This window comes from Protopterus annectens, chromosome 8.part0 (genome assembly GCF_019279795.1).
Source record: "Protopterus annectens isolate FY-2018-M chromosome 8.part0, PAN1.0, whole genome shotgun sequence".
Taxonomy (NCBI): domain Eukaryota; kingdom Metazoa; phylum Chordata; order Ceratodontiformes; family Protopteridae; genus Protopterus; species Protopterus annectens.
The window spans coordinates 170380422-170405024 of record NC_056741.1 but is presented as its reverse complement, the minus strand read 5'-3'; the positions used below and the strand labels follow the sequence as shown (position 1 = coordinate 170405024).

The 24603-nt window shown below is 38.6% G+C and overlaps 1 protein-coding gene across 1 annotated transcript in view; it reads right to left on the bottom strand.

The window, feature by feature from the left end:
- LOC122808690 (alpha-2-macroglobulin-like) overlaps nucleotides 1-24603 on the bottom strand; it is a 1814690-nt gene that overhangs the window by 1229954 nt on the left and 560133 nt on the right. Inside the window, exon 12 of the mRNA XM_044079678.1 lies at nucleotides 17672-17908. Within this exon, the coding sequence (XP_043935613.1) occupies nucleotides 17672-17908 (237 nt within the window). The remainder of the gene's footprint in view (nucleotides 1-17671; nucleotides 17909-24603) is intronic.

Genomic DNA, 24603 nt, shown 5'->3' with positions numbered 1-24603 from the left:
CAGCTTTAAGTATCTGGGAGGGGTGCTGAGAATAAGGGAATTCTGAATGAAGAGTTGAAAGATAGAATCAGAGGAGCTGCAGGTAACTGGCACTGAGTGTCAAGGGTAGTGTGTGTGACAGAAGAATGCCAAAGAGGGTGAAAAGTAAGGTGTAAAAAACAGTGATGAGACAAGCATTATTGTATGGTACAAAAACCTGAGCAGTCAAAAGAGAGCAGTTGAAGAAGCTAAAGGTGATGGAGATGAAGTGCCTGAGATGGGTGATAGGATGCAGAATGTGGACAGATGAAGAAATGAGGACATCAGAGCAAAAGCCAAAGTAGCTCTAATTGCAGAGAAGGTCAAAGAGAACAGATTATAGTGTTTCAGCATCTGTGCAGAAAAACAGAAGACAATTGAGTGAAGAATATTTCAGACAGACAGAAAGAAGGAAAGAAGAAACAAGGGCAACAAGCAAAGAGGTGGATGGATTTTGTGTGAAAAGACCTGCAGCAGTCAGGCATGAGAGTCAAAGAAAGTAGGAGAATTGAACTGAGAGAGAGAGAGAGAGAGATAGTGACAGTGACACAACACCACAAAACCATGTAGAAAATGGGGAGGGGGGGGTTAATGATGATGATTATGATTAATCAATGAATGTCTACTGCTTCCCCACTAACCATTCCTTTGACATTTCACACTGTCAAAACCCAGGAATCTCAATGCATAAAAGTGTTTTACCTAACGAGTTCCAGGCATATAGGGATATAAACCTAAGATACTGGCATAGGTGATCCAAGTTTAATTAGCAGGTCAGGTACCAGCAGAAACTGGCAGGAGAGAATTTGAGAGATCTTTCTGGTGGGATGGAGCCTGCTCTTCCTAGCCAGTTGGATGACACCTAGAATGAAAACTAGGTGTTACACCCAAGGAGATTGGGCCTATGGATAATGCATTGCCATGTTGCAGATGCATAACCTGAGGGATTCTGCATGTGGATGCACACAGCCCTCAGTAGGCAACACACAGTGGAGCTCAACAAAACACTAAACGGGAGGAGAGTGCTCTGTATAGGGACTAGCTAAGCCACTTTTCAGGACCTTCCAGCTGTTCTGCTTATTACCATTTGACTCTTGTTACTGGAGGAATAGGTGGATTGATAGGGCTTCCCAGGCTGGAATGAATGGATTGTAGGTCTCTTGCCTAGCAAGGACTGCTCAGCTCCTGCCCGTGGAATGAATGGGTCAACTGGGTAGAGGTAGTAGGGCAATCAGGGTGAGTTCCTGTGGGGAAACTAAAAAAAATGCCTTACTTGCCTTTCTACTTCAAATTTATATGTCTTAAATATTTATATCTATCTATATATCTATATCTATATCTGCCTATCTATCTTTATATATATATATATATATATATATATATATATATATATATATATATATGGATCTACTTGATTTTGGCGAATTGCATTTCTCTGAAACGGGAAATTTGTTAGTGGATTTAAGTGAAAGTGCGTTTTATCGAATATGCACTTTCGCATAAATCAGTAGGTTAAACTAAAAATAAATTAGGTAAATAAAGAAAAACATGCAGTTTGCATGTTAACTTAGTTGTACATCAATGTTTAGTGTTGATGTACAACTAAGCAGACTGTTGTTGAGATTGTAGTACAGTGGGGATGAGGGAACATTCCCTTTTCCCCACTGTAGTGCGATCTTGGAGTGAGAATATTAAAGTAGGGGGTGTGCAGGAGGGCTTGCCCCCCTGCATAAAAGTGTTTTCAGTGTTGTTTTTTTTTTTTTCATGGATTTACATGAAAGTGCGTTTTCATTGAAACACAGTTTCGTGTAAATGTATTTGTGGATTTATGTTCCAGTGAAATGGAAATTCGTTAGAATGCAGTAGATCCATATATATATATATATATATATATATATATATATATATATATATATATATATATATATATATATATATATCTAGGTCCATTTCTTCTTACCAAATTAATACTTCTCCGAAGTTCGCAGAGACCGGTAACTTGAAAATGCAAATTTTATTAAACGCACTTCATGGACACCGAAATCACTGAAAAACACATTTGTATTTGCATTTGATATACCTCACCCGATACCTCACACTTGACTTTCTTAGTGATATTTGACATGTTTTTTCCAAGAAACGCCCAACATTTTACAAGAAATGCAATACTGTCAAGCAGAATGTAATAAAAACACTTAAAGACACACCACTATAGTTTAATCTTCCTTTTCACACTTTCAGTAGAGTTGCAATTGCTGTCACAAGTCAATGCAGATGCATTCACTTTTATTATCTCTAGGGCCATTAGCCTAGTACACACTTATGAACCTACTGACTCTAATTAATTAAAAAATATAAACACAAAGACACATTTTCTAGTATTTTTGCAGGAAGTCAAGCCCCCCTGCATCCCCACACGTCCTGCAAATGATATATACCAAGTCCTAGATCTCACTGCAGTGGAAACAAGGGCAGATTTCCTGATCCTTACTATAGTGTGATCTCCAGTTAAAGCTACCAGCACTGTGAAAATAATTGTCCACGTCCTTTGTACACTCACTGTCCAATCTGAAAAGCCTCAGAACTAGCATGGAGTATGAGAAGGTACATACATGCTGTATACTTGTACCTGAATGTGTCACACCACCAGCATAATGTTAACTGTTTTACTTAAATGGAATGTGATAAAGTCAGCTTTCGGACTACTGCACATTCGACAAACTGGTCTCGGCGAACTACCATTTGGTGAAGTGTTAATTCGGTAAGAAGTAGACTATATATATATATATATATATATATATATATATATATATATATATATATATATATATATATACACACACACACACACACACACACACACACACACACACACACACACACACACACACACATAGAAAAACATAAACTACAGCTACAGCCCTGATTTTCCTATTCTTCATCCTAAACAGCTGAACTTAGTACAGAAATTACAAATTAAGTCCCTTACCCACGTATTTACTGTCATCCTTACTTGAGAATTTTTACTTTATTATTTTAAACACACAATGAATAGACCACTGAGACAGGTTTCTTCCTCATTCTATGAGTAAGATTTTTATCCAATAGCAGTGCGTTTGACCATTAGCTAAGTAACTTGAGAAAATTGTTTTGCTCATAACTAAATTATATTAGCAAATGTGATATCCTCACTAACAAAACAGCATGATTTCTACTTTAAATAGTGTTATCACTGCAAATTACTCTTTAATAAAACTTTATGATGACTAATACTGAACAATGTGTTATTACTGGTGCTGTTTTCCTATATCATTTCCTATAACATGTAAATGTTGTTCACAAAGTATGCTTATAAAAGCACCCCTACTGTGGATTATGCAAAAATGTAATTTGTGGTTCATGAGCTATCTAGGCAACTGAGCTTTAAGAATTGTGGTCAGCACATCCTCAGAGGACAGCCGATTTTGAAAAGGGATCTGTAGAATAACAGGTGTGTTGTACCTTTAAAAATGCATTTCTAAGGACTGTGTGTGCATATAAATACCAAGCATGTGTTAGCTTCAGAACCATTTTGAATATGCAGCCAGAATGTTAACATCTACGTGCATGATAGCTAATTTGTTTATGTTAAAGTTATTTAACTTCATTTATGATGTGTTTATATATAATAAAGCTGCTTGAAGAAGAACCCATGATGCTCGCTTATTTTATCTTGACCTGGTGTGTGACATGGTGCCAGAACCGGGATGGCAAAGACTATTCTTCAGAGCCTCGAGGTGCAGAGGTAATGGGGAAGGCAAACTAAAAAAAACAAGAGCAAAAATGGGTCAGATACAAGTTAAAAGTAAAAGAGAATACACATGAATGATTTATTTATTGAAAGAGATTAAACGGAGCATTACAAGGGCACAAAGCATATTGTTAATCAAACGAGAAGTATAAAAGAGCTCTTTAATCAGACAAAATGTTTGAAACTGAGTTATTTTATAAAATGAGCATTAGAAAAGTACATAAAGGGTTCAGAATTTCCTCAGAATTGTAAAACGAGCATGTTTAAAGTAAGACGAGCATGTTTAGAGTTAAAAGGAGCACAAGACAGTATACTGGGCATGAAAAGACATTACAATGAGCAAAATGAATATAGCAAAAGGGCATAAAGAGCACATTAAGAGATTCAATAAGCAAAACAGCTATAATAGAAAGGGTGGAAAAGTGCACATTGAGTATAAACAAGACAAAGGCTTGTTCAGTAAAATAATGATGATAAATGACTTTAGCATTATTGCCTTTACAAGATAAATGGCTCATATAGTGAAATAATTTCAAAACAAGTGGCTTTTACAGTAAAGAGATTTCAAAGTGTTGTAGTGCCCAGGAAACTTATTTCATGAATCAGTTATACAAAGGCTCATTGTGTTGTTACAAATACTGGCATAAATTTCAAGCACATGTATATGTGTATGTATAAGTGTGTATATTTGTGGATATTTACAGGAGTTTTCACTGAAATATGTTAATATGGCAGATGGATTACGCAAGCCACAACCACTTGTGCTTGATCATTGCAGAGAACTGGAAAATATTTGAGCAAGCATACCATATATTTATACAGGTAGCTTATTTTGTTAAAGATGCACGTACCAGGCCATTGATTTTGCTGAACCTAGCAGGGTCAGAAGCCATTGAAAGGGAGTGTTAATTTGTCTAAGCACCAGCAGTACATGAAGGTGAAGGAGAAACTCGTCTTGTTGTTGTGCAGGCTGAATCAGGGGAAGACCCCCAAGTGTCTAAAGTGCAAACTCAGAGAGATTTGTAACTCCCAGACTAATGCTGCACTAGAGAGGCATTTGTTTTGCACAAGAGATCAAAAGCAAGGGGAAACTTTCACAGCTTATGTTACTGACCTAAGAAACAAAGCTAAAATGTGTAGGTTTGGTGATTTAAAGAATGAGTTAATAAAGGACAGATTCATATGTGCTATTAATAATGCTGGTGTGAGAAAGATTTTGCTTCGTGACAATGATTTGATGCTGAGTAAAGCCATTGAGATTTGTCAGATTCATGAAGTTACAGAAAGGCATACAAATATGCTTGCTAATAATAAGAGCATGGCTGCAGTAAGCTCCAGAGCTCATGTAGACAGCATGCAACATGTGACAGGCAAAAGCAGGCCTAGGCACGTGGCAACAGCAGCCCCTGTGGGACTTTTAGGTAAAACAAGTAGTCTTCTATCACATCCCAAGAACAGTTCAGTTAAAGAAGCATGTACAGGGCAAAACTAGGGATACCTAGTACAAAACAGATGTTGCTCAGTACAGCATAAGAGTGACTCAGCAAAATCCAAATCCAGCTTTATTGTTAACTGTTGCAATTGTGGTGCCAACTATGAGTCCAAAAGAGAAGTGCATAGCATTTGGTCAACAATGTCACAAGTGTAAGAAATGGAACTACTTCCAAAGATTTTGTAAATCTAGTAAGCCTAATGCCTAACACAGTTGCAAAGAAGGGTCATTCCAAAAAGCAAGTTAATCAAATAGATCTGCAACAGTCTGCTTAATATGTAGATGGTGTATTAGTAACTGGTGAAAAGATTGATGCAGTAGATTTATTGACAAGAAATGTGTTTTGCACAGTCCGGATCAATGGTAAATCCACCGAACTTAAAGTAGACACTGGTTCAAAGTGCAATATCATTTCTGCAGATACTTTTGCAAGGGTCAGAGCTGGTGAACAACTAAATGTGACTAGTTTTGCAAAACTTGTTGCTTATGGAGGTGAAGAATTTCACACCGAAGGCTCAGTAGTGCTTTCATGTTATGTGGCCAAGAACTGTTATAGCCTATTGTCCTATGTGGTTCAAAGACCTGTGCAGTCATTATTGGGTCTCAGAGAGTTTGAAAATTAACTTGCTTTCTTTTACCAAAGGAGTTAATTAGATAAGTACACATCCTAGTTCCAGCTTCACCAATATTATTTTTCAGAGTATGCTGATGTTTTCGATGACAAATTGGGCAAACTTACAGTTGTGTATTCCATGAAATTGGATCCAGAACAGTTCTGATAGCTATGCAGCATAAGGTCAAAGCTCAGGTGGACAAAATGGAGCAACAAGGTGTAATTTGTCCAGTTACAGAACCTACTGAATGGGTATCGTCCATGGTAGCAGCTCATAAACAGCTCATAAAAAGGTTCAGATGAAATGAGAACATGTATTGACCCAAGAGATTTCACCAAAGCATTGAATACACTGCATCATCCCATGCGTACAGTCAAAGAGGTTGCAGCCCTGATACCAAATGCCACTTTTTTTTCTGTCTTAGATGCAAAGAGTTCATTTTGGCAAGTGATGCTTGATCACAAATCCACATTACTGACTACATTCAGTACCCCATTTGGAAGGTATAGATTTCTCAGGATGCCATTTGGAATACATTCTGCAAGGGAAGTTTTTCAGCATACAGTGCATCAAATTTTTTCAGGTTATCCATGTCCCATAATAGTAGATGATATACTGGTCAGAGGCAATGGTGAGGTAGAGCATGACAGAAATCTTAACAGAGTTCTAGACAGAGCACGTAAAGTGAACTTAAAACTTAATCTTCTGAAGTGCAAATTCAGACTACCAGAAGTTACATATGCAGGTCATTTATTTACAAGTATCCGCTTGAGACAGGACCTGTCCAAGCAAGCAGCCATTCCTGAAATGCCAGCAACAGACAATGTGGAAGCTCTACAACATTTACTTGGTATGGTCAATGACTTAGGCAAGTTTATACTAGACTTCAGTGAGTTGACAGCATCTTTGAGAGAGCTCACACATAAAAATGTTATTTGATCATGGCTAGACCAGCACCAGAGAGCATTTGAAGTTCTTAAGCAGAAAATTGCCCCCCTCCCCCCCAACATTAAGATACTATGATGTCAACAAACCAGTAACTCTTTCCTGCGATGTTCAAAATTTGGTTTAGGTGCAGTTATTCTCCAAGAATGCAAGCCAGTAGTCTGTGCATCTAGAACACTTACCCACCCTGAGATGCAATATTCTCAAGTTGAGAAAGAACTATTGACAATAGTGTTTGCATGTTCCAAGTTTCATGATCATATCTATGGTCGAGAAATTTGGACTGAAACTGATCATCAACCTTGGTTACTATTTTATAGAAGCCTATGCATTCAGTGAGATTACAAAGAATGACACTCAAATTGCAAAAGTACAACTTAAAAATGGTCTATACGAAAGGCAAATTTCTTTATCTCGCTAATACCTTATCCAGATCGCTGAGAAATACAACGGAACACTTGATGCAGAGAATTTTGACTTTGATGTCATGGAAGTGCATAATTTTTCTACCACAGGACTTGCAGAGCTACAAGATCATGCAATGACTGATCCAGTTTTGCAACTGCTCAATCACTATATCAACGCTGGATGGTCATCAAAGCAATCAAGTGTACCACCAGAAGTGCAATCGTACTTTCCGTACAGAGATGAGTTGTTGATAGAAGATGGCATTATTTTCAAAGGTCCTAAAATTGTTGTTCCTGCTTCATTGCAAGAAGAATATATCCAGATTTTGGATAGTGGTCACCCGGGTTCCGAATCTACTAAGAGAAGAACAAGAGGACTAGTATTTTGGACTTCTTTAGAGAAAGACATTGATAGAGTACTTTTTTCCTGTTCAGTATAGAATAGTACCATAGCACATTTACAAAGAAAGACACTTCAGCTAAGTCAAATTCCTGATCTGTCTTGGTCTATTGTAGATATTTACATATTCGAGTAGAACAATCAGCATTACTTAGTACTGGTAGACTCATTTAAATTGGTCCGAGATTGATCTGCTACATAATCTAACTTCTAGTACAGTCATTACTAAGTTGAAATGCCATTTTTCAGTCCACGGCAGTCCACTGAAATTAATATCTGACAATGGTACACAATTCGCTTGTCAATTGTTTCAGAAATTTGCCAGAGAATGGGACTTCGTACATCTTACTAGTAGTCCAGAGTATCTGCAATGGAATGGTCTTGCTAAATGTGCAATACAGAGTGCAAAGCAATTACTTTAGAAGTCAAAGCATGATACTACCAATGTTTCTTTAACTCTCTCAATCTCAGAAATATACCCCGTGATGATATACTTGGCTCACCTTCTCAAAGACTTCTATCTAGGCAAACCCTCTGGGAATGCTCCTACTCCAATCCCTCCTGACTCTCCTCTAGTTGTCTCTAGCCTATCTACCTCTATTCTCTATTCCTCATATCCTAACCCCAATCCACTACTTCCACACACCCCACCTACCCCTCTTCTCTAATTCTTATATTTTATCTCTTCACTGTATTCCCTCCAAACTAATCTCCTCCTACAGCATCCCTCCACACTTCCTTCTATTATACTACACCCACATTCCTCCTATCCTCCTATGCCATTCCTCCTGACTTTCTTCTATTATATTACACTCACATTCCTCCTATCCTCCTACACCATTCCTCCTCACTTCCTTCTATTACATTACACCCACATTCTTCCTATCCTCCTACACCATTACTCCTGACTTCCTTCTATTACATTACACCCACATTCCTCCTATCCTCCTACACCATCCCTCCTGACTTTCTTCTATTATATTACACCCACATTCCTCCTATCCTCCTACACCATTCCTCCTGACTTCCTTCTATTACATTACACCCACATTCCTCCTATCCTCCTACACCATTCCTCCTGACTTCCTTCTATTACATTACACCCACATTCCTCCTATCCTCCTATACCATTCCTCCTGACTTCCTTCTATTACATTACACCCACATTCCTCCTATCCTCCTACACCATTCCTCCTGACTTCCTTCTATTACATTACACCCACATTCCTCCTATCCTCCTACACCATTCCTCCTGACTTCCTTCTATTACATTACACCCACATTCCTCCTATCCTCCTACACCATCCCTCCTCACTTCCTTCTATTATATTACACCCACATTCCTCCTATCCTCCTACACCATTCCTCCTCACTTCCTTCTATTACATTACACCCACATTCCTCCTATCCTCCTACACCATCCCTCCTCACTTCCTTCTATTACATTACACCCACATTCCTCCTATCCTCCTACACCATTCCTCCTCACTTCCTTCTATTACATTACACCCACATTCCTCCTATCCTCCTACACCATTCCTCCTGACTTCCTTCTATTACATTACACCCACATTCCTCCTATCCTCCTACACCATTCCTCCTGACTTCCTTCTATTACATTACACCCACATTCCTCCTATCCTCCTACACCATTGCTCCTCACTTCCTTCTATTACATTACAGCCACATTCCTCCTATCCTCCTAAGCCATTCCTCCTGACTTTCTTCTATTACATTACACCCACATTCATAGGTTCATAGGTTCATAGGTTCATACTAGGCTATCTGCCCGAGGGCATTTACAAGCCTAGCCCATAGTTTTGTGGCTTACGCCACCCCTTTAGTATGGGGAACTATACCCATTATTTTGCTGTGCCTCTGTCGAGCAGTGACACTGAGGTAATCCCTGGGGTATATCTGCGATCTCCCATCCATTGGTCAAGATTTCTCTTGAACAAGGCCAGCGAGGTGCTCTGCCTCACATATACCGGGATTTTATTCCACAGCATAGGAGTCTTTGGGTGATGAATCTATCCCTCCAGCACGTCCTATTAATAGCCGTGTCGAGGTTTAAGTCTCCGCCCTTGTGGCTCTGATGGATCTAGATTTTTTGAGGTGAAGCATATTCATCAAATCTGGGTTTGACATGGCCTTGTATGTTAGGCAAGGTCACCTCTGAGCAAGCGGTAAGCAACTGAATAGAGCTGGAGTTCTTTCAGTCGGGCAGCATAGGACAGATGTTTGAGACCCTTTATCCTTTTGGTGAGGAACTTTTGTGGCCTCTCCAGCTGCTGCAAGTGTCGGGTCAGATACATTCCGAATGGGGCATTGTACTCAATCATTGGTCTGATGAGTGATGAGTATAGGGAGACTATGACCTCCCTTGATCTAGATGAGAATCCCTTCATGATAAGGTGGGCAATGTAGAAGGTCTTCCTAACTACTTTAGCTACATGGGTGTTGAATGACAGACTACTATCAACCTGGGTCCCCAGGTCCCTGATAACTTCTTCTGTGCTCAGTGGATTGCCACCTATTTGGTAGCTAGGGGTAACCTTGTTTTTCCCGAAGGGTATGACTATGCATTTTTTGGCATTTAACTTTAGGCCATGGCTCTGGCACCAGTTATCCATTTCTGTGAGACCCTTCTGAAGGATATCTGTGTCAGATGTGTTTTCTACTATGGCCCAGTTTGCAGTCATCTGCAAACTTTGTCAGCCATAACCCTCCTGTGTTTGCTTGTACTTCGGAAAAGTAGATGCCAAACAAGAGTGGGCCCAGGACTGAGCCCTGTGGTACACCACTTGTGACAGGCTTTGAGTCTGACATGGCACCAGCAACTCTGACCCTGTGGGTTCTGTCACTCAGCCAGTTTGCAACCCATCTTGTGATGTATGGGTTAACATTTAAGCTGATGAGTTTTTCAATGATACCCGAGTGGGGTATTGTATCGAAGGCCTTCGCCAGATCGAGGTAGGCTGTATGGACGGCCTTTCCCTCATCAATGGCTTTGGTGACTGTTTCAAAAGTCAACCAAGTTTAGAAGGCATGATCTGCCTTTGACAAAGCCAAACTGGGATGGATCCAAAGTCTGCAAATTCCCTATGTCTTTATTTATGAGGTCCATTATGATCCTCTCCATGGCTTTGCAGATAAGGCTTGTCAAGCTAATGGGCGGTAATTTCCAGGGTCGGTGGAGGCACTGCCTTTGTGAAGTGGGACCACAGTTGCAGTGCGCCACTCCTGGGTACGTATCCAGAGGTAAGACTATGATTAAACAGCTGTCCTAGCTGTGGGTTTAATTCTCGTTGAGTTCGTGGAGCACACAGCCGGGGACACCATCAGGTCCCATGGATGCTGTGTTTTGCTTTGGAGAGAGCAGTTCTCACTTGGGCGTTGGAGATGTTTGGGGGCTGCAATCGCTTGGTATAGATATCTCTCCTTTTGGGAGAAGTTTGCACTGAACCTGTCAGCCAGTATGTTGGCAATGTCTGTAGGATCAGTAATCTTCACATCATTTTGAACTAGTTCTGAGCATATCTGGGAGTTTCCTCCCAGGTTTCTAACATAGCTAAAGAAGGCCTTATGATTGTCTTTTGAGTCTTTAGCTATTTTTCTCTCAAAATTTGCTTTGGATGATTTTATGAGAGCTCTTAGTTTTTACTTATAGTGATCAAGGGTGTCTTACCTTTTAAGGATTTTGCTCTATCTTGTAGTAGCTTCCTCCTTTTGTTGTAGAGTTTGTTTATGGCTGGGGTCCACCAGACTGGACGCTTGCCTTTGGTACAAAGAGTTTTTGTTTTGCTTGGGATTGCCTTATCCATGCAGTCCTGCAGGTGCTGGTAGAAGGCATTTGTAAGTGATTCAGCGGCTTGAGTACTGTTTTCCGCCGGCTCGGGGCCTTAAAGGAGACCACACTAGTCTTTAGAAGTGTGAAGTCGGCTTTCGAGAAGTTCTTTACTGTGGTCTTTTTTATTTCAGGTGGGGGTGGGATGAGGACCTCCAGCGAGATTAGTTTGTGATCTGATCTCACCAGTGAGGGGTATACTTCCGGTGTTGAACATTGTACTCCCATGTTCGTGATGATGAGATCAAGTATGTTTTCTCCTCTTGTGGGGATGGTGACTAGTTGTTCCATGGCATTTGAGTTTATGAATTCCAGGAACTTTTGGGCTAGGGTGTTTGGGCTTGAGTAGTGTTCCCAGTCTATATTAGGGTAATTGAAGTCACCTAGTATGATGGTGTTTGGTGATACATTTATCCCCTCTAGTGTTTTCAGGAAGGCCATGTGAGGTTCCTGAGTTTGTGAGGGTGGCCTGTAACATGCTACAATTTGCAGAGCAGTCTTGCCTATGGTTAATTGCACCTGGATGGTCTCCGATGCATCGTGCGTTGCCACCAGTCTTGAGGTGTGGGTGTCCTTGATGAATATGGATACCCCCCCCTCCTTTCTTGGTATTGTCCGGATTTTGGAGCCGGAACGCATGATAAGAGGTAAAACCTGATAGTGCTGGGGTGCTCTCAGGAGCCTTGAACCAGGTTTCTGTCACTGCACAGACATCGATGTTCTCCATACTGAGAAGGGCCTCGAGTGCGTGCATTTTGAGATTTAAACTTCTGGCATTGAGCAGCATTACTCTTAGTTTTTTTCCTTTTTTGTGTTCTAGGGTGGTAGGTTTAGAATTTGAGCCTTGCCTAAAAAAGGCACTATGGGGGTGGCAAGAGCCTTTGCCAATATCTGGAATCCCAGGGGTGACAGGTGCAAGCCATCCCTTGCGAAGCAGCGTGGCTTGTCCAGCATGTCATCCCAGGCAGACAGACATTCTTCTCCTATCTTCCTATGCCATTCCTCCTGACTTCCTTCTATTACATTACACCCACATTCCTCTTATTAATTGCTCTATTTCATCCTTCTTTCACTCTCACTCCTTTTGTGAATTTTAATTCAGAAATCACTATTGTAGCTTATGTAAATATATGTACATACTCTGCTTTCTCTGTAGAAGCATTTTATATATTATTTTCTCTCTTAAATCTGATGTTAATATATCTTTTATTACTATGTATACTACAATTTGTTTTATACTTTGTTATATTTTGTTGGTTTGCTGTAATTGTTGCTTTATTCATTTGTTTAACCTTCTTGGAGCTTTTCTCCCTGGGACTCCGTTGAAAACGGGCTACTTTGGCCCAATGAACCATCCTAGAAAACAAACTGTAAATAAAATAAAATAAAATAAAATAATAAAATAACAAACTGCCTATCAGTTCTAGTTATCGATGCCTAAAACTAAGAACAACCAAGCAATCAAAGTCCAGTTATCTAAAAAGTGTTCTTTCCAAACGCCCAGCTATGACAAGTCAAGCAGATTTCTTTGTCCATTGTAAAAAGGAGAGACAGTGAGGATACAAACAACGAAAGGTTTCAACCAGATTGATCAAGTAATGAGCATTTGTGCAGAGCCAAAACCCTATTTTGGTAAATCTGAGGGTGTGGGGTACAGGAGAAATCAAATACATCTTCCTATAGCAGAACCAATATTGCAGCTTCGTACCTGTGATAAAGACTCTAAATCTCAGAGCACTCCGGATGATATTCCTGTTCCAAAACGTGTCTTGACTCCTGATACTGTTCCAGCAGATGATTCCAGTGTTCCTAAGACTGAACAGTCAGCAGAGACACTCCCAGTTGCTAAACCTGATCCCACATTTTATGTCATACGATGTGGTCACATTTCAAAGCCTAGTGTGAAGTATGCAGCAACTTGGACATAGTTGTATATAGGTATCTAGCTTTGTATAATTGCATAATGAAAACCATTTCTGTGTAAATTGCATATTCATTAATTTCAGTGAAAATGTCTAACTCATTTTCTGAAAGAGGGAGGATGTAGAATAACAGGTGTGTTGTACCTTTAAGAAGCATTTCTAAGGATTGTGTGTGCATATAAATACCAAGCATGTGTTAGCTTCAGTGCCATTTTGAAGGTGCAGCCAGAATGTTAACATCTGTGTGCATGATAGCTAATTTGCTTATAAGTTAAAGTTACTTAACTTCATTTATGATGTATTTGCATATAATAAAGCTGCTTGAACAGGAACCCACAATGCTCGCTTGTTTTATCCTGACCTGGTGCGTGATGGGATCCTTCAAGAATCAGTACTTGGACTTCTATGTTTCACTTTACATATTAACAACCTTCCTTGGCATTTGCTAAATATTAATTGCTTTCTATATGCGGGTGATATGGTATTAACTAATGTACTTAAAATATCTAGTTATGTAGAAAAAGAGTAACAAGAGCTCCGTTTAACTTGGGACTGAGTTTCCACTAACAAATTCACTAGCAACCCTTCCATAATCGCTTTAATGTTTTTGTGTCTCTCCCACTCAACGGATGAACTCAATTCAAACTCTGTTTTTGGTAATCCCCTTAAAGTCCTCACAACACAAAATTACCTAGGCCTACTTCTCAACTAATACCTATCATTACATGAACATACACTGAAACTGAGTGATAAAGTCCAGAATCTATTTTCATTTGAACACAGGTTTTTGAACGACTTAATTAAAGAGGCATAAGAAGCAATAGGAATTAATATGTTAACGTGTTTCAAAGCTTGAATATGCACTTACCTTTGTTGCTGTAAATCCCATCACTAATTCTGCTTTGATACAAAAAGCCAAAAATAAAATATTGCAATTCATTCATCTGTCGGATATAAGAGAGCACCATGTTTGAGAAGATCAGCTGGTTGTCTGTTATAGACAGAAGTTTTTTAATACTACATTCTCTTTTAACTGATTAATAACTTGTAAAACAAGCTGAAATACTGTTTGGAACCAGAATGCACATCTTCTACAGTATATGTAGCCACTTTATTTTCAAATAGTTGGTAAAAGATTATTTTCAAGAACTCCCAGCAGCTCATAATGTGTTACATCAAAATCTCAGAAATTTGGCTTAGTCATTTCACATATCTGTTAAATAAACATCTACTAGAACAACAAATGTGCGTCTCATTAGGGGTGATGGTTCATTTCTTCATTTTACTTAAACTTTGACTTTTCTCCTCTTTTCTTTGAATTTATATGTTCTTTCATATTCTGATAATATATATTCTGATAATTTATATGCAGTCTCCAGATACTTGTTCACTTTTATAAATACTGTAGATATTTAAAATAGTTACACTTTTCATTGTTTTGCTTCTGTATATGTATCTTAATTGGATTATGCTTTAATCTCTTTTATCATTCTTGTTGTATGCAATTACACTGCTTTGTGCTCCTGTATATTTATCTTAAATATATTATACTTATAGTCCACTGTTTTTGTCATGATGTATTTTATCCATGTTGTCTTTATTGTCTTTGCTATTTGCTGCAGGTTGTGACTGTGAATGAAATTTCGACCAGTTCACCTACCTTATTACAAATAAAACAATAAATTAACTAGATTTGCAAATTTTATATATATATATATATATATATATATATATATATGTGTGTGTGTGTGTGTGTGTGTGTGTGTGTGTGTGTGTGTGTGTGTGTGTGTGTGCTTGTGTGTGCGTGTGTGTGTGTAGATATATATATATATATATATATATATATATATATATATATATATATATATATATATATCTATATCTATACTAGCTGTACCCGCCACACGTTGCTGTGGCTCAGTCTGGTTAAATGGAAAAGAAAGGGCACATTTCTAATATGTTTAATTTCACAATGCTTGTGGGTATACAATATTTTTTGTTGTTCCATTGTCTGTGCAGATATAGAGATTGTCTGGTTTGCTGACTCTAGAACACGCAACATATAATTGTCCATGTGAGAAGCAATCTGTGTGTAGATCTAAACCGCACAATTCCAAAGATTGGCCCTGAGCTTTGTTGATGGTGATTGCAAATGCCAATCAAATTGGGAATTGCAATCTCTTAAATTGAAATGGCATATCCATTGGAATCATAGGAATGTGAGGAATGAGGACATCTTCACCTTTGAAAGGTCCTGTCAAGATTGTTGTTTCTATGACATTGCTCATTAATTTTTTTACTGCAAGCCGCGTGCCGTTGCAAAGCTTTGGCTGGTTGATATTTCGCAACATGATAATTGGCACGCCGATTTTCAATTGCAGTACTTGCAGTGGCATCCCTGGCAGATCGATTGAATTCAAAAATTCTGTTGGATAATTAACCGCTTCATCTGCTTCCACAACAGTGGCGACGGACTTGTATGTGACTGCCTCGCTTTGAATGTTAGACTGAATAATATTGTTAAGTTCACAGACGTCTTTGTTCTTGGCCGCAAGAATAGCTCATTCAGTCAGCCAATCATGATTCTTATAATTGGTTTGAATATTGGGAAATACTTTTTCAACCAATTCTTCTTTTGATGTCACTAAATTGCAGAAATTATGAGGCAATGAAATTCGTCCTGAGGTCAGATCAACTGGCACCTTTCCATTTCCAATTTCCAGCAATTGATGTGAGAATATCTCAGCTGATAGATCGTTTTGCAGCTGGACACGCATATTTGTAGTTCATTTTAATGTCTTTATGTGTCATCACAAAGTAGAGTATTTCAGGCAAGCATTTATTTTGTCCGCTGGTGTCGATCGAGGAGAACGAAGCAGATCAGAAGCTGCAGAATGTGATCGCCATGCTTGCAACCGTGCAGCCTCAAGTCTGGCTGCACGTCGCTCTGCTGCTTCCATGGCACGCATCTGAACCATTCTTTGTATGTTTCGCTCGTTCGCTGATGCCCGTTCTTCCTCAGTTTGATTTGCAATTACTCATCGCACTGCTTCCGCTCCGCGAGTATGACGACCTAAGTTTGATCTTCTGTGAGGCATTATTTGGATGAACTAAAGCAGATCGATTGCACTGAAAAAGAAGTAAGAAAGTTATAACAAAAACATATAAAATTGCATATTTGTATACAAATATGCAATTACTCGTCGCACTGCTTCTGCTCTAAAATCGACGACCTAAGTTTGATCTTCTGCGAGGCATTATTTGGATGAACTAAAGCAGATCGATTGCACTGAAAAAGCAGTAAGAAAGTTATAACAAAAACATATAAAATTGCATATTTGTATACAAATATATAGAATACATAGTAGGTATATAAAAACACTCGCATATTTGAATGCAACGTGTGACATCTATATAATAGTAGGTATATAAAAACACGCGCGTATTCAAATGCAACATTGTGTGAAAATTTCAAAGCAATCAGTGAAGAAGTTTCAGAGATTTAAGATTTTGAACAAATGAACATTTACATTTTTATTTATATAGATATATATGCTGCCTGTGGAACTATGGAAGAATTGTATTTTTCTACAAATTCTATTTATACCATTCCTTATGCAATACAAATTGTTTTAAATGGAGGAATTTAAAAATTCTCACTGGATAATTAAGTGGATTTAAAGCATGAGTTAGAATACACATTTTTTTAGAAGGAAATGTTAAATCTATTGTATTTGACAAGAATTCTGCTGGATTATTGATTCCTGTTTCTAATTTGTTTAGCAGTAAACTCATTGCATAAACACATTTCTAGGTACAAATTGCTAGTGTTACTGCAAAATATCCATATCACATGCTCTTAACAGTTAAAATTCACTTCTTGCTTGAAGGCATACTGATGTTTTAAATCAGTTAGCAATGTAGTAATCCAGGGGGTTTATGGTAAACATTTTTCAATAGAAATTTCTACAAACAAACTTGTTTTATTTTAACCCTTATAGGTTCTTATCAGTGATGTTATAAATTATAGCAATTAACAGTCAATGATTTTTCTTGATATTGGGCATTACTAATGTGATAATTGTGAATTTACCCATGCTTCCTTTTATTACCAGGGAGAGATGATGGATCTCCGAAAGTATATAAAACATAATGAGCATAAATTGTAATAACTACTTATGCCCTTCTAACTTTTTGTCCATTGTATCACTGCAGAAAATTGCTTTCAAACCTTACCAGATAGAAGAAGTCCAAGCCATGTCTCTTCCCTTCCATTGCATTTGTGTTAAATGTGTAGCTGACCTGCATCTCCAAAAGTACGTCACAGTTGTTTCTTGAGGTGTTTACTGAATTAATTGATAAATAACTATTGCTTTTTGAATACTGAAGAAAAATATATTGAAAAATCATTTCATCAAGAGGATTCAATACACGAAAGCTGTCACCATAGCTGTATGTAAGTTGTGGCTTTGCCTGTAAGATACAAAAATAAATCACTTTAGGAGTAATTCTTTGAAAGTATATACAAAACTGTATAAACAAAATGAGGAGAGTCATAAGGATTTCTGTTACGTCATCTGTTCATGATCTCATCTCTCTAGCTGTTAATGAACATGTCATCAGTGGAATGTCTGGATAAGTCTAGATAAGGCCTTGTTTTTCATTAAGAATGACAGAAATATATCTCAGGTAGAGATTACAGTATAAAGACCAACAATGTATGATGAATGCTTGAAAGAAGAACACAGCAAACCTAAAACTACAAACACATTTTTCTTATATTTGTTTCCTCTGGAGAATAAACCACCACACCATTATGCAGCAGGGGAAAACCCTGCATCTTCACTTAAATATAATTAGCTAGTTGTTATATATCTTGGGGGGTGGTGAGGATGTATCAACTTTGGATTAGTGGCAGTTAGGAGAATTAAGAGTTGTAGGGCTGGTCTTCAGGTAACCATACTAATTCCAAATGACATACCATGTATTCTGCTAGAAATGAGTATAGTACACCTATGTACAGCAGTGGCATGCAATGTCAACTTTAAAAAAAATATTCATATTCAAATTTTGTGAAGTAACATATCCATATGAAAATTGCACTCAACTAGTTGTAACTTTTCCTATCAGTTCACTGATGTATGCATTACCTAAACACCATAATAATTAAACATGCTTGTATCTGAATATATTTTTGTTTAATTATTAGACATATAGTTAGATATTCCAATGGTTTCAAACTTCAGTTGCACAGCTCAGCTTTATAGCCTACAAAAAGCAACATTCCTACTTTGGGATTTTGAAGTAGAAAATAATAAGTATCTCATTTGTTTATCATGCAAAAATCACATATTTAAAGTCAACATTTGGATGAATGCCATGTGAAAATTATATAGTTAAAAAACTTTTTGGTAGAAATGCAGTGCTGGTGAGACAGCAAACATATACAAACCTTGTAACTGTAATATGTTTAGAAATGATGCTGTTCTCAAAAGTTGTCATTCTTTTACAAAATGTTAGGTATTAATCTATAAACAAAGCCTTACACATATTTTAAGAATGGATTAGTTAGGACCTTCTAATAACAGATGTGCTAATAGAGCCAGGAGCAGTTAGGAGAACTTTCCTTTTTGAAATAGTCACTTCAGATGCCAAAATCAAAATCAAACTGATCAGAGGGAGACTGTAGTTAGAAATGAATAATGAATAACAGTTCCTGACATCAGAATATTTGGCTATGTTTGATGGCGCTAAGAATTGAGCTAAGTCATGTTCAGCAATGAATGTTTTAGTTGCTGCAGAAATTATTAAATCTGGTTGTGGAGAATCCACCGATTATCTGATACCGAGATCCTGGAACTGGCACATATAAATAGTGTGGGGACATCTCTTACAGAAAATGTATCTTTGTTTTACCTGTAGTATCAAAAATAGGCTATTTCCAGTCTGAATAATTAAAGAAAATGACTAAATGCCAATCTTTAGACTTCATTATATTGGCTTGAAGCACCATGTAACTGATTTAAAGGACAAGAGTAAGAAGAAACGCATAGGACTACTTGGATAAGCAGAAAATTAAGGAAATAAAAAATATAAGAGCATAGTTCAGTTGTTAAGCACAACTATATAGCTTTCTGCTCAGTTATTATTCATGGCCAAGGGCACCTTATTGAAATTTTACACTGAGAGTATGGAAACTCTGAAAACTTAATTATGACCCTACAGGTAAAACAGTGAAGTGTGAAATTCACTGTTGAATACCAAATGCATTTTTTTTTTGCAGAGGAGGCCCAACCCTGTTACTTACGTACACTTACTCCAAGATTATTCTACCTTAGGAATGGGGAAATTCTCCACAATGTCAGATTAGTATACATTTCTTCCGATCACACTTAATTCTTTAAAGTTTTGCCAGTCAAACTATTGGGTCTCCAAAATACAGTGAGTACCAGAGATTATAATTAAAACAAACAGAGTGGACATTAAACTATATTGAGTAAACTACATTTGTTTCCAACTAATAAACATCTTGAATTATTCTATATCTATCAGAAATAACAAGAGCATCACAGCTAGATGCTTTATTGAAAAAACATGCACTGCTGAATATTATAAATATTCTGTTGTGTAATGGCTAACAGAAGCTGTGCATTTTGTTATATGATATGTTGTTGAGTCACAAGTTATTATGCATTTTATATCAGATGATCATGATAGCAACAGCTTTTATTTTTCTCATTATGTCTACTGGACCCACCTTAGTCTCCTTCAGGCTAACATTGACCCATGTCTAGAGGCAGTAAGAAAAGCAAGGATACTGATTCAGCATCATATTCCTGCAGTGAGCGTATTTGTCATTTTCTCCCTAACATCTTTTCCCCCTGAGTGGTTGAGATCAGTTGCCATAATAGTTAAGGTCGTTACCTCCCATGCATAAAGTACAGAATTCAATCTTGACCTCCAGCCAATGCCTGTTTGAAGTTTTCATGTTCACATTGTGTCTCTGTGGGATTCCCCCCCCCTCCAAAAATGTGCTGAGTGTTTCTATTTCAAACTCATCCAAGAATGGAACTGCAGGCAGCAGCACAGAATCCAGACAGTGCCCTATAGGGGAAAGAGTTGTACAGACCAACTACTTTGGGCTTCTGTTAATGTGCGGGATCAGATAGAATATGGATGACAGACTGCATGCCATGGCATGGCTAGCCAGTCAGTGGTATAAAAAGTTGTTTTTAGATGATTTGGCCATCTTGATTAATGTTGCCCATATGAGCAATGGGCATTTGCTGGTGATAAGTGAGTTGAGGACCTGGCCTACTCCGCTAATGGTAGGAGAGATGTATGTACCCCTGTTGGCTGGCCAGTGTCCGGTTGCCTGGTATAGCTCAGTTCAGTGAAAGCTGGATGTTAAAGCAATAAACCTGCTAAATGTGAACTAGAAGTTGCTACACTCAGTATAGGTTCACTGACAAGTCATATCTTGGAAGTGGATGATATGATGGTAAGGAAGGACAGTGCAGCAAAGCTACTTGGCTTTGGCTCCACAGTCAAATACTCAGGAGAAGGACAGGCTAGAATTGGTGTAAGAATTGTGGTGAGGAAGAGGCTGTAAAAGACAATGAGGGATATCATCAGAATTAGTGACACACTTATGTCAATCAGTATCCAGTGCAATGATAAGACAGTATTCATCATGTCCCACAGTAGAGTTGTGATTGTGAGGAAAAGACTGCATTCAGACAGCAGTTGTAGGACCTACTAGATAAAGCAGGACAACATAAATTGGTGTTGATAATGGGTGACCTGAATGCATATATCAGCCAGATAGAACAGGATATGATGGTCAACATGGGAAGGGCAACAGGAATCAAAAAAGAGACACCATTCTAGACTTCTGCCTGGCAAATGGGTAGATGGTAGCCAATACATGGTTCAAAAATAGAGACAGTTACAAGAATGGTCAATATGTAACTCAGGTAGACATCCTCTTAGTAAGGAAAGGACACTGGGATAGAATCAGTGAATGCAAAGTCATCCCAGTGAAACATTTGGTGCACAGCATAAACCCCTGGTTGCCACAATCAGCTGCAAGTGGTTGTCAGAGAAGGCTTTAAGGTCAACAGAGACCAGGCTGAAGACCTGGAAGTTGACTGCAGAGACAGAACAACAGTTCAATGAATTACTCAGGGGTCTAGCACCACAAGAAAAAGGAGAAATAGGTGGAGTTGAAGAAGACTGTCAGCACCTCTAAACTGCATGTGTGAGGACTACAGAACAGATAAGTGCTGAGTCAGATGTGGAATTAAGGTACATAAGGAGAACTGGGGGTGGAATAAAGTGACCCAGGAAGTCATTAAAAGAAAGAAGTGCAGCAAAAAGGTGAGAGAAAGAAAAGATGGACCAGGCTAGGAAGGGATACTCATTGGCTAACAAAGAGTCTGACAGAGGAGTTGCAATGGCAAATACAAGGCAACAGAGGTACTCTACCAGCTTCAGAAAAGTAAATGGCACAAAGAAACTCAGGTTGCAAGGCAAAAACAGAAAGCTAAAGAAAATAGTCATAAGGATTCCAGTAACAATTTGCTCACCAGTCCACATGGCATCAAAGGCAGATGGAAGGAATACTTTCAGCAGCTTCTGAATTGAGAAAACCCCACAGAAGCTGTACTGCCCCAGACAGGGCCTATGTTAGTACAAGAAGTAGAGGCCACCACAGAAGAAATAAGAATAGCACTAAGAAAAAATGAAGTCAGGAAAAGCAGCAGGCTCAGATGAGATCACAGCAGATATAATAAAAATGTTTTGTGAGACAGGAAAGAAATGGTTTCTGAGTATACTCATAGCAGTATGGAGAGAATGGCATATCCCTGATGACAGGAGAATAAGCATACAAGTGCCAGTGTTCAAAAACAAAGGGGACATTCACAACTGTGGGCAATATAAAGGTATCAAACTACTGTCACATTGCATGAAAGTTCTGGAGAGGATGATTGATAACTGAATACCCAGAGCAGTGGAAAGTATGATGGCAGATAAACAGTTTGGATTCGGATCAGGATCAGTACAATTGACCCAATATTTAAAGTGAGACGGGTAGTAGAGAAGAAGCTAGAAATGAGGAAAGTGTCTAACTAGGCATTCCTAGACGTAGAGAAAGCATATGACAAGGTCCCAAGAAAGCTGATTTGGGCAGTCCTATGGTGGTTTGACATCCCAAAACATTGCTAGAATTAGTGCAAGATATGTGCAAGGACCCAATGACTCAAGTACAAGCAGTGTTTGGTCTCACAGACAGGTTCCCAGAGGGAGTGGGTGTGCATCAGGGTTCGGCTTTGAGCCCACTGCTGTTCATACTGGTGACAGACAATATTCACAAATAGGTTGGATGGGAGAGATCAATAAAGATGGTGTATACAGATGATGTGGCATTAGTGGTGACTGAGCAAGAACTTCACCAAAGTATAAGTGAATGGAATGCAAAATTGAACGCACATGGGATAAAAGTACAGGTAAGGCAATTGTAATGGCACCAAATGGGGGAAATCGGAAGATGCTAAGAACTGACATAGAAGGGAAAAATAGTGAACTAGGTTAACAGTTTCAAGTATCTGGGGGTGGTGGTGGTGGTTGAGAATCAAGAATCAAGAATAACTTTATTGTCATTCAACCGCATGTACTCACAAGTGAACAGCTGAATGAAATTACATTCCTCCAAGCTCAACATCAACAAGCAACATTATTTAACATAAACCTTTACACATAAACACAAAAACAACAGTAATGAGCCAAACAATGATGCCAAAAGCTTCAACTGCTGCATTCCAACTCCAGCACCAACTATTTGCAAAGTCCCAGACCAACCGCAGGCACAGAAACCTCAGCTGCTGCATCTCCACATTCCACTCCAGCACCAGAATCATTCCTCTCAGTCCACCAAGGAACCACAAAGGTACCACATCTACACAACAGAACCAGCAATCCATATGCAGACTGATTCACCGATTGTACAAATGCAGCCATCAGCAGGCCCAAACAGTCACGACCACACAATGATCTTATCCTGCTCCTCAGTCTCACCAGCCACTCCATCACAGGCACCAGCTACAAAATCTATCATTATTTTCAGCTGAACACCATTCTGGATCCCTCCAACCCAAGATGACAAATCCAATTTCAAATTTCGTACCTGCAAACTCCACTTCTGCTTCTGCATCCAACTTGCCAACTTGCACTGAAGGCCCTACTTCAAGTTCCAAGTTAGAAAAGGTAATGGGAACTAACATCGGGATGCCATGGACATCATGACTTCAAACTGTTGACACCAGACACACTCAACCAAAAAACAGCCCTACAACTTAACAATACAGGTAAGTACAATAACAAAACATAAAGTGCACAATGAGGACACACACACATACAAAACATGCACAAATAGAAGAAGGTAAGTCTGAATGAGGAAGTCAAAGCAAGAATCAGTGGTATTGCAGCCAACTGGTACAGAATTTCCGGTGTAGGATGTGACAATGTGAGGTTTTGCCAGCTATGCTAGAAGAAGTACGGCAGTAGATGTGTAACATATGCCATTACAGATAGCTGGAATTTTGTAAAGAATTAGTGTCATTTGTATATCAAACTGATTTGTACAGATGCTTCTGTTGAAAAATGTACCAACAGTGGGGCCTGACAATATTGTAACTGATTAAATGTATATGTTTTAACAGAAGATACTGGAAGAGAAGAGTTTAATCTCAGTCCAGCTAACTTTAAAAAATAGTAAGAAATTAAATTACGTAATTTGGGCCATAAAGATTGTATCTTACATTTCTGATTGTAGCCAGAGACAAAATGTTTGGGAAAACAAGTACTCCGAAGGCTTCTGTACTGTTTCTAGCAGGGAACTAATTACTGATCTAGAATAGTGGAAGTGTTTTATGGTTTTATGGCTTTCAGAAGCTGCAACAGATCTTAGCAAGCTCTGTGTGTGTGTGTGTGTGTGTGTGTGTGTGTGTGTGTGTGTGTATTATTGAAACATATGTGCTAAATCCTGGCAGCTTCTAGCCAAGGGGGTAGCATGGGAACCAGAAGTCAGATGACCAGATGTATGTGATATCATTCTGTAATCCAACACTAAAATGATATTTTAATATTAGATGAGAATGATGTGCCAG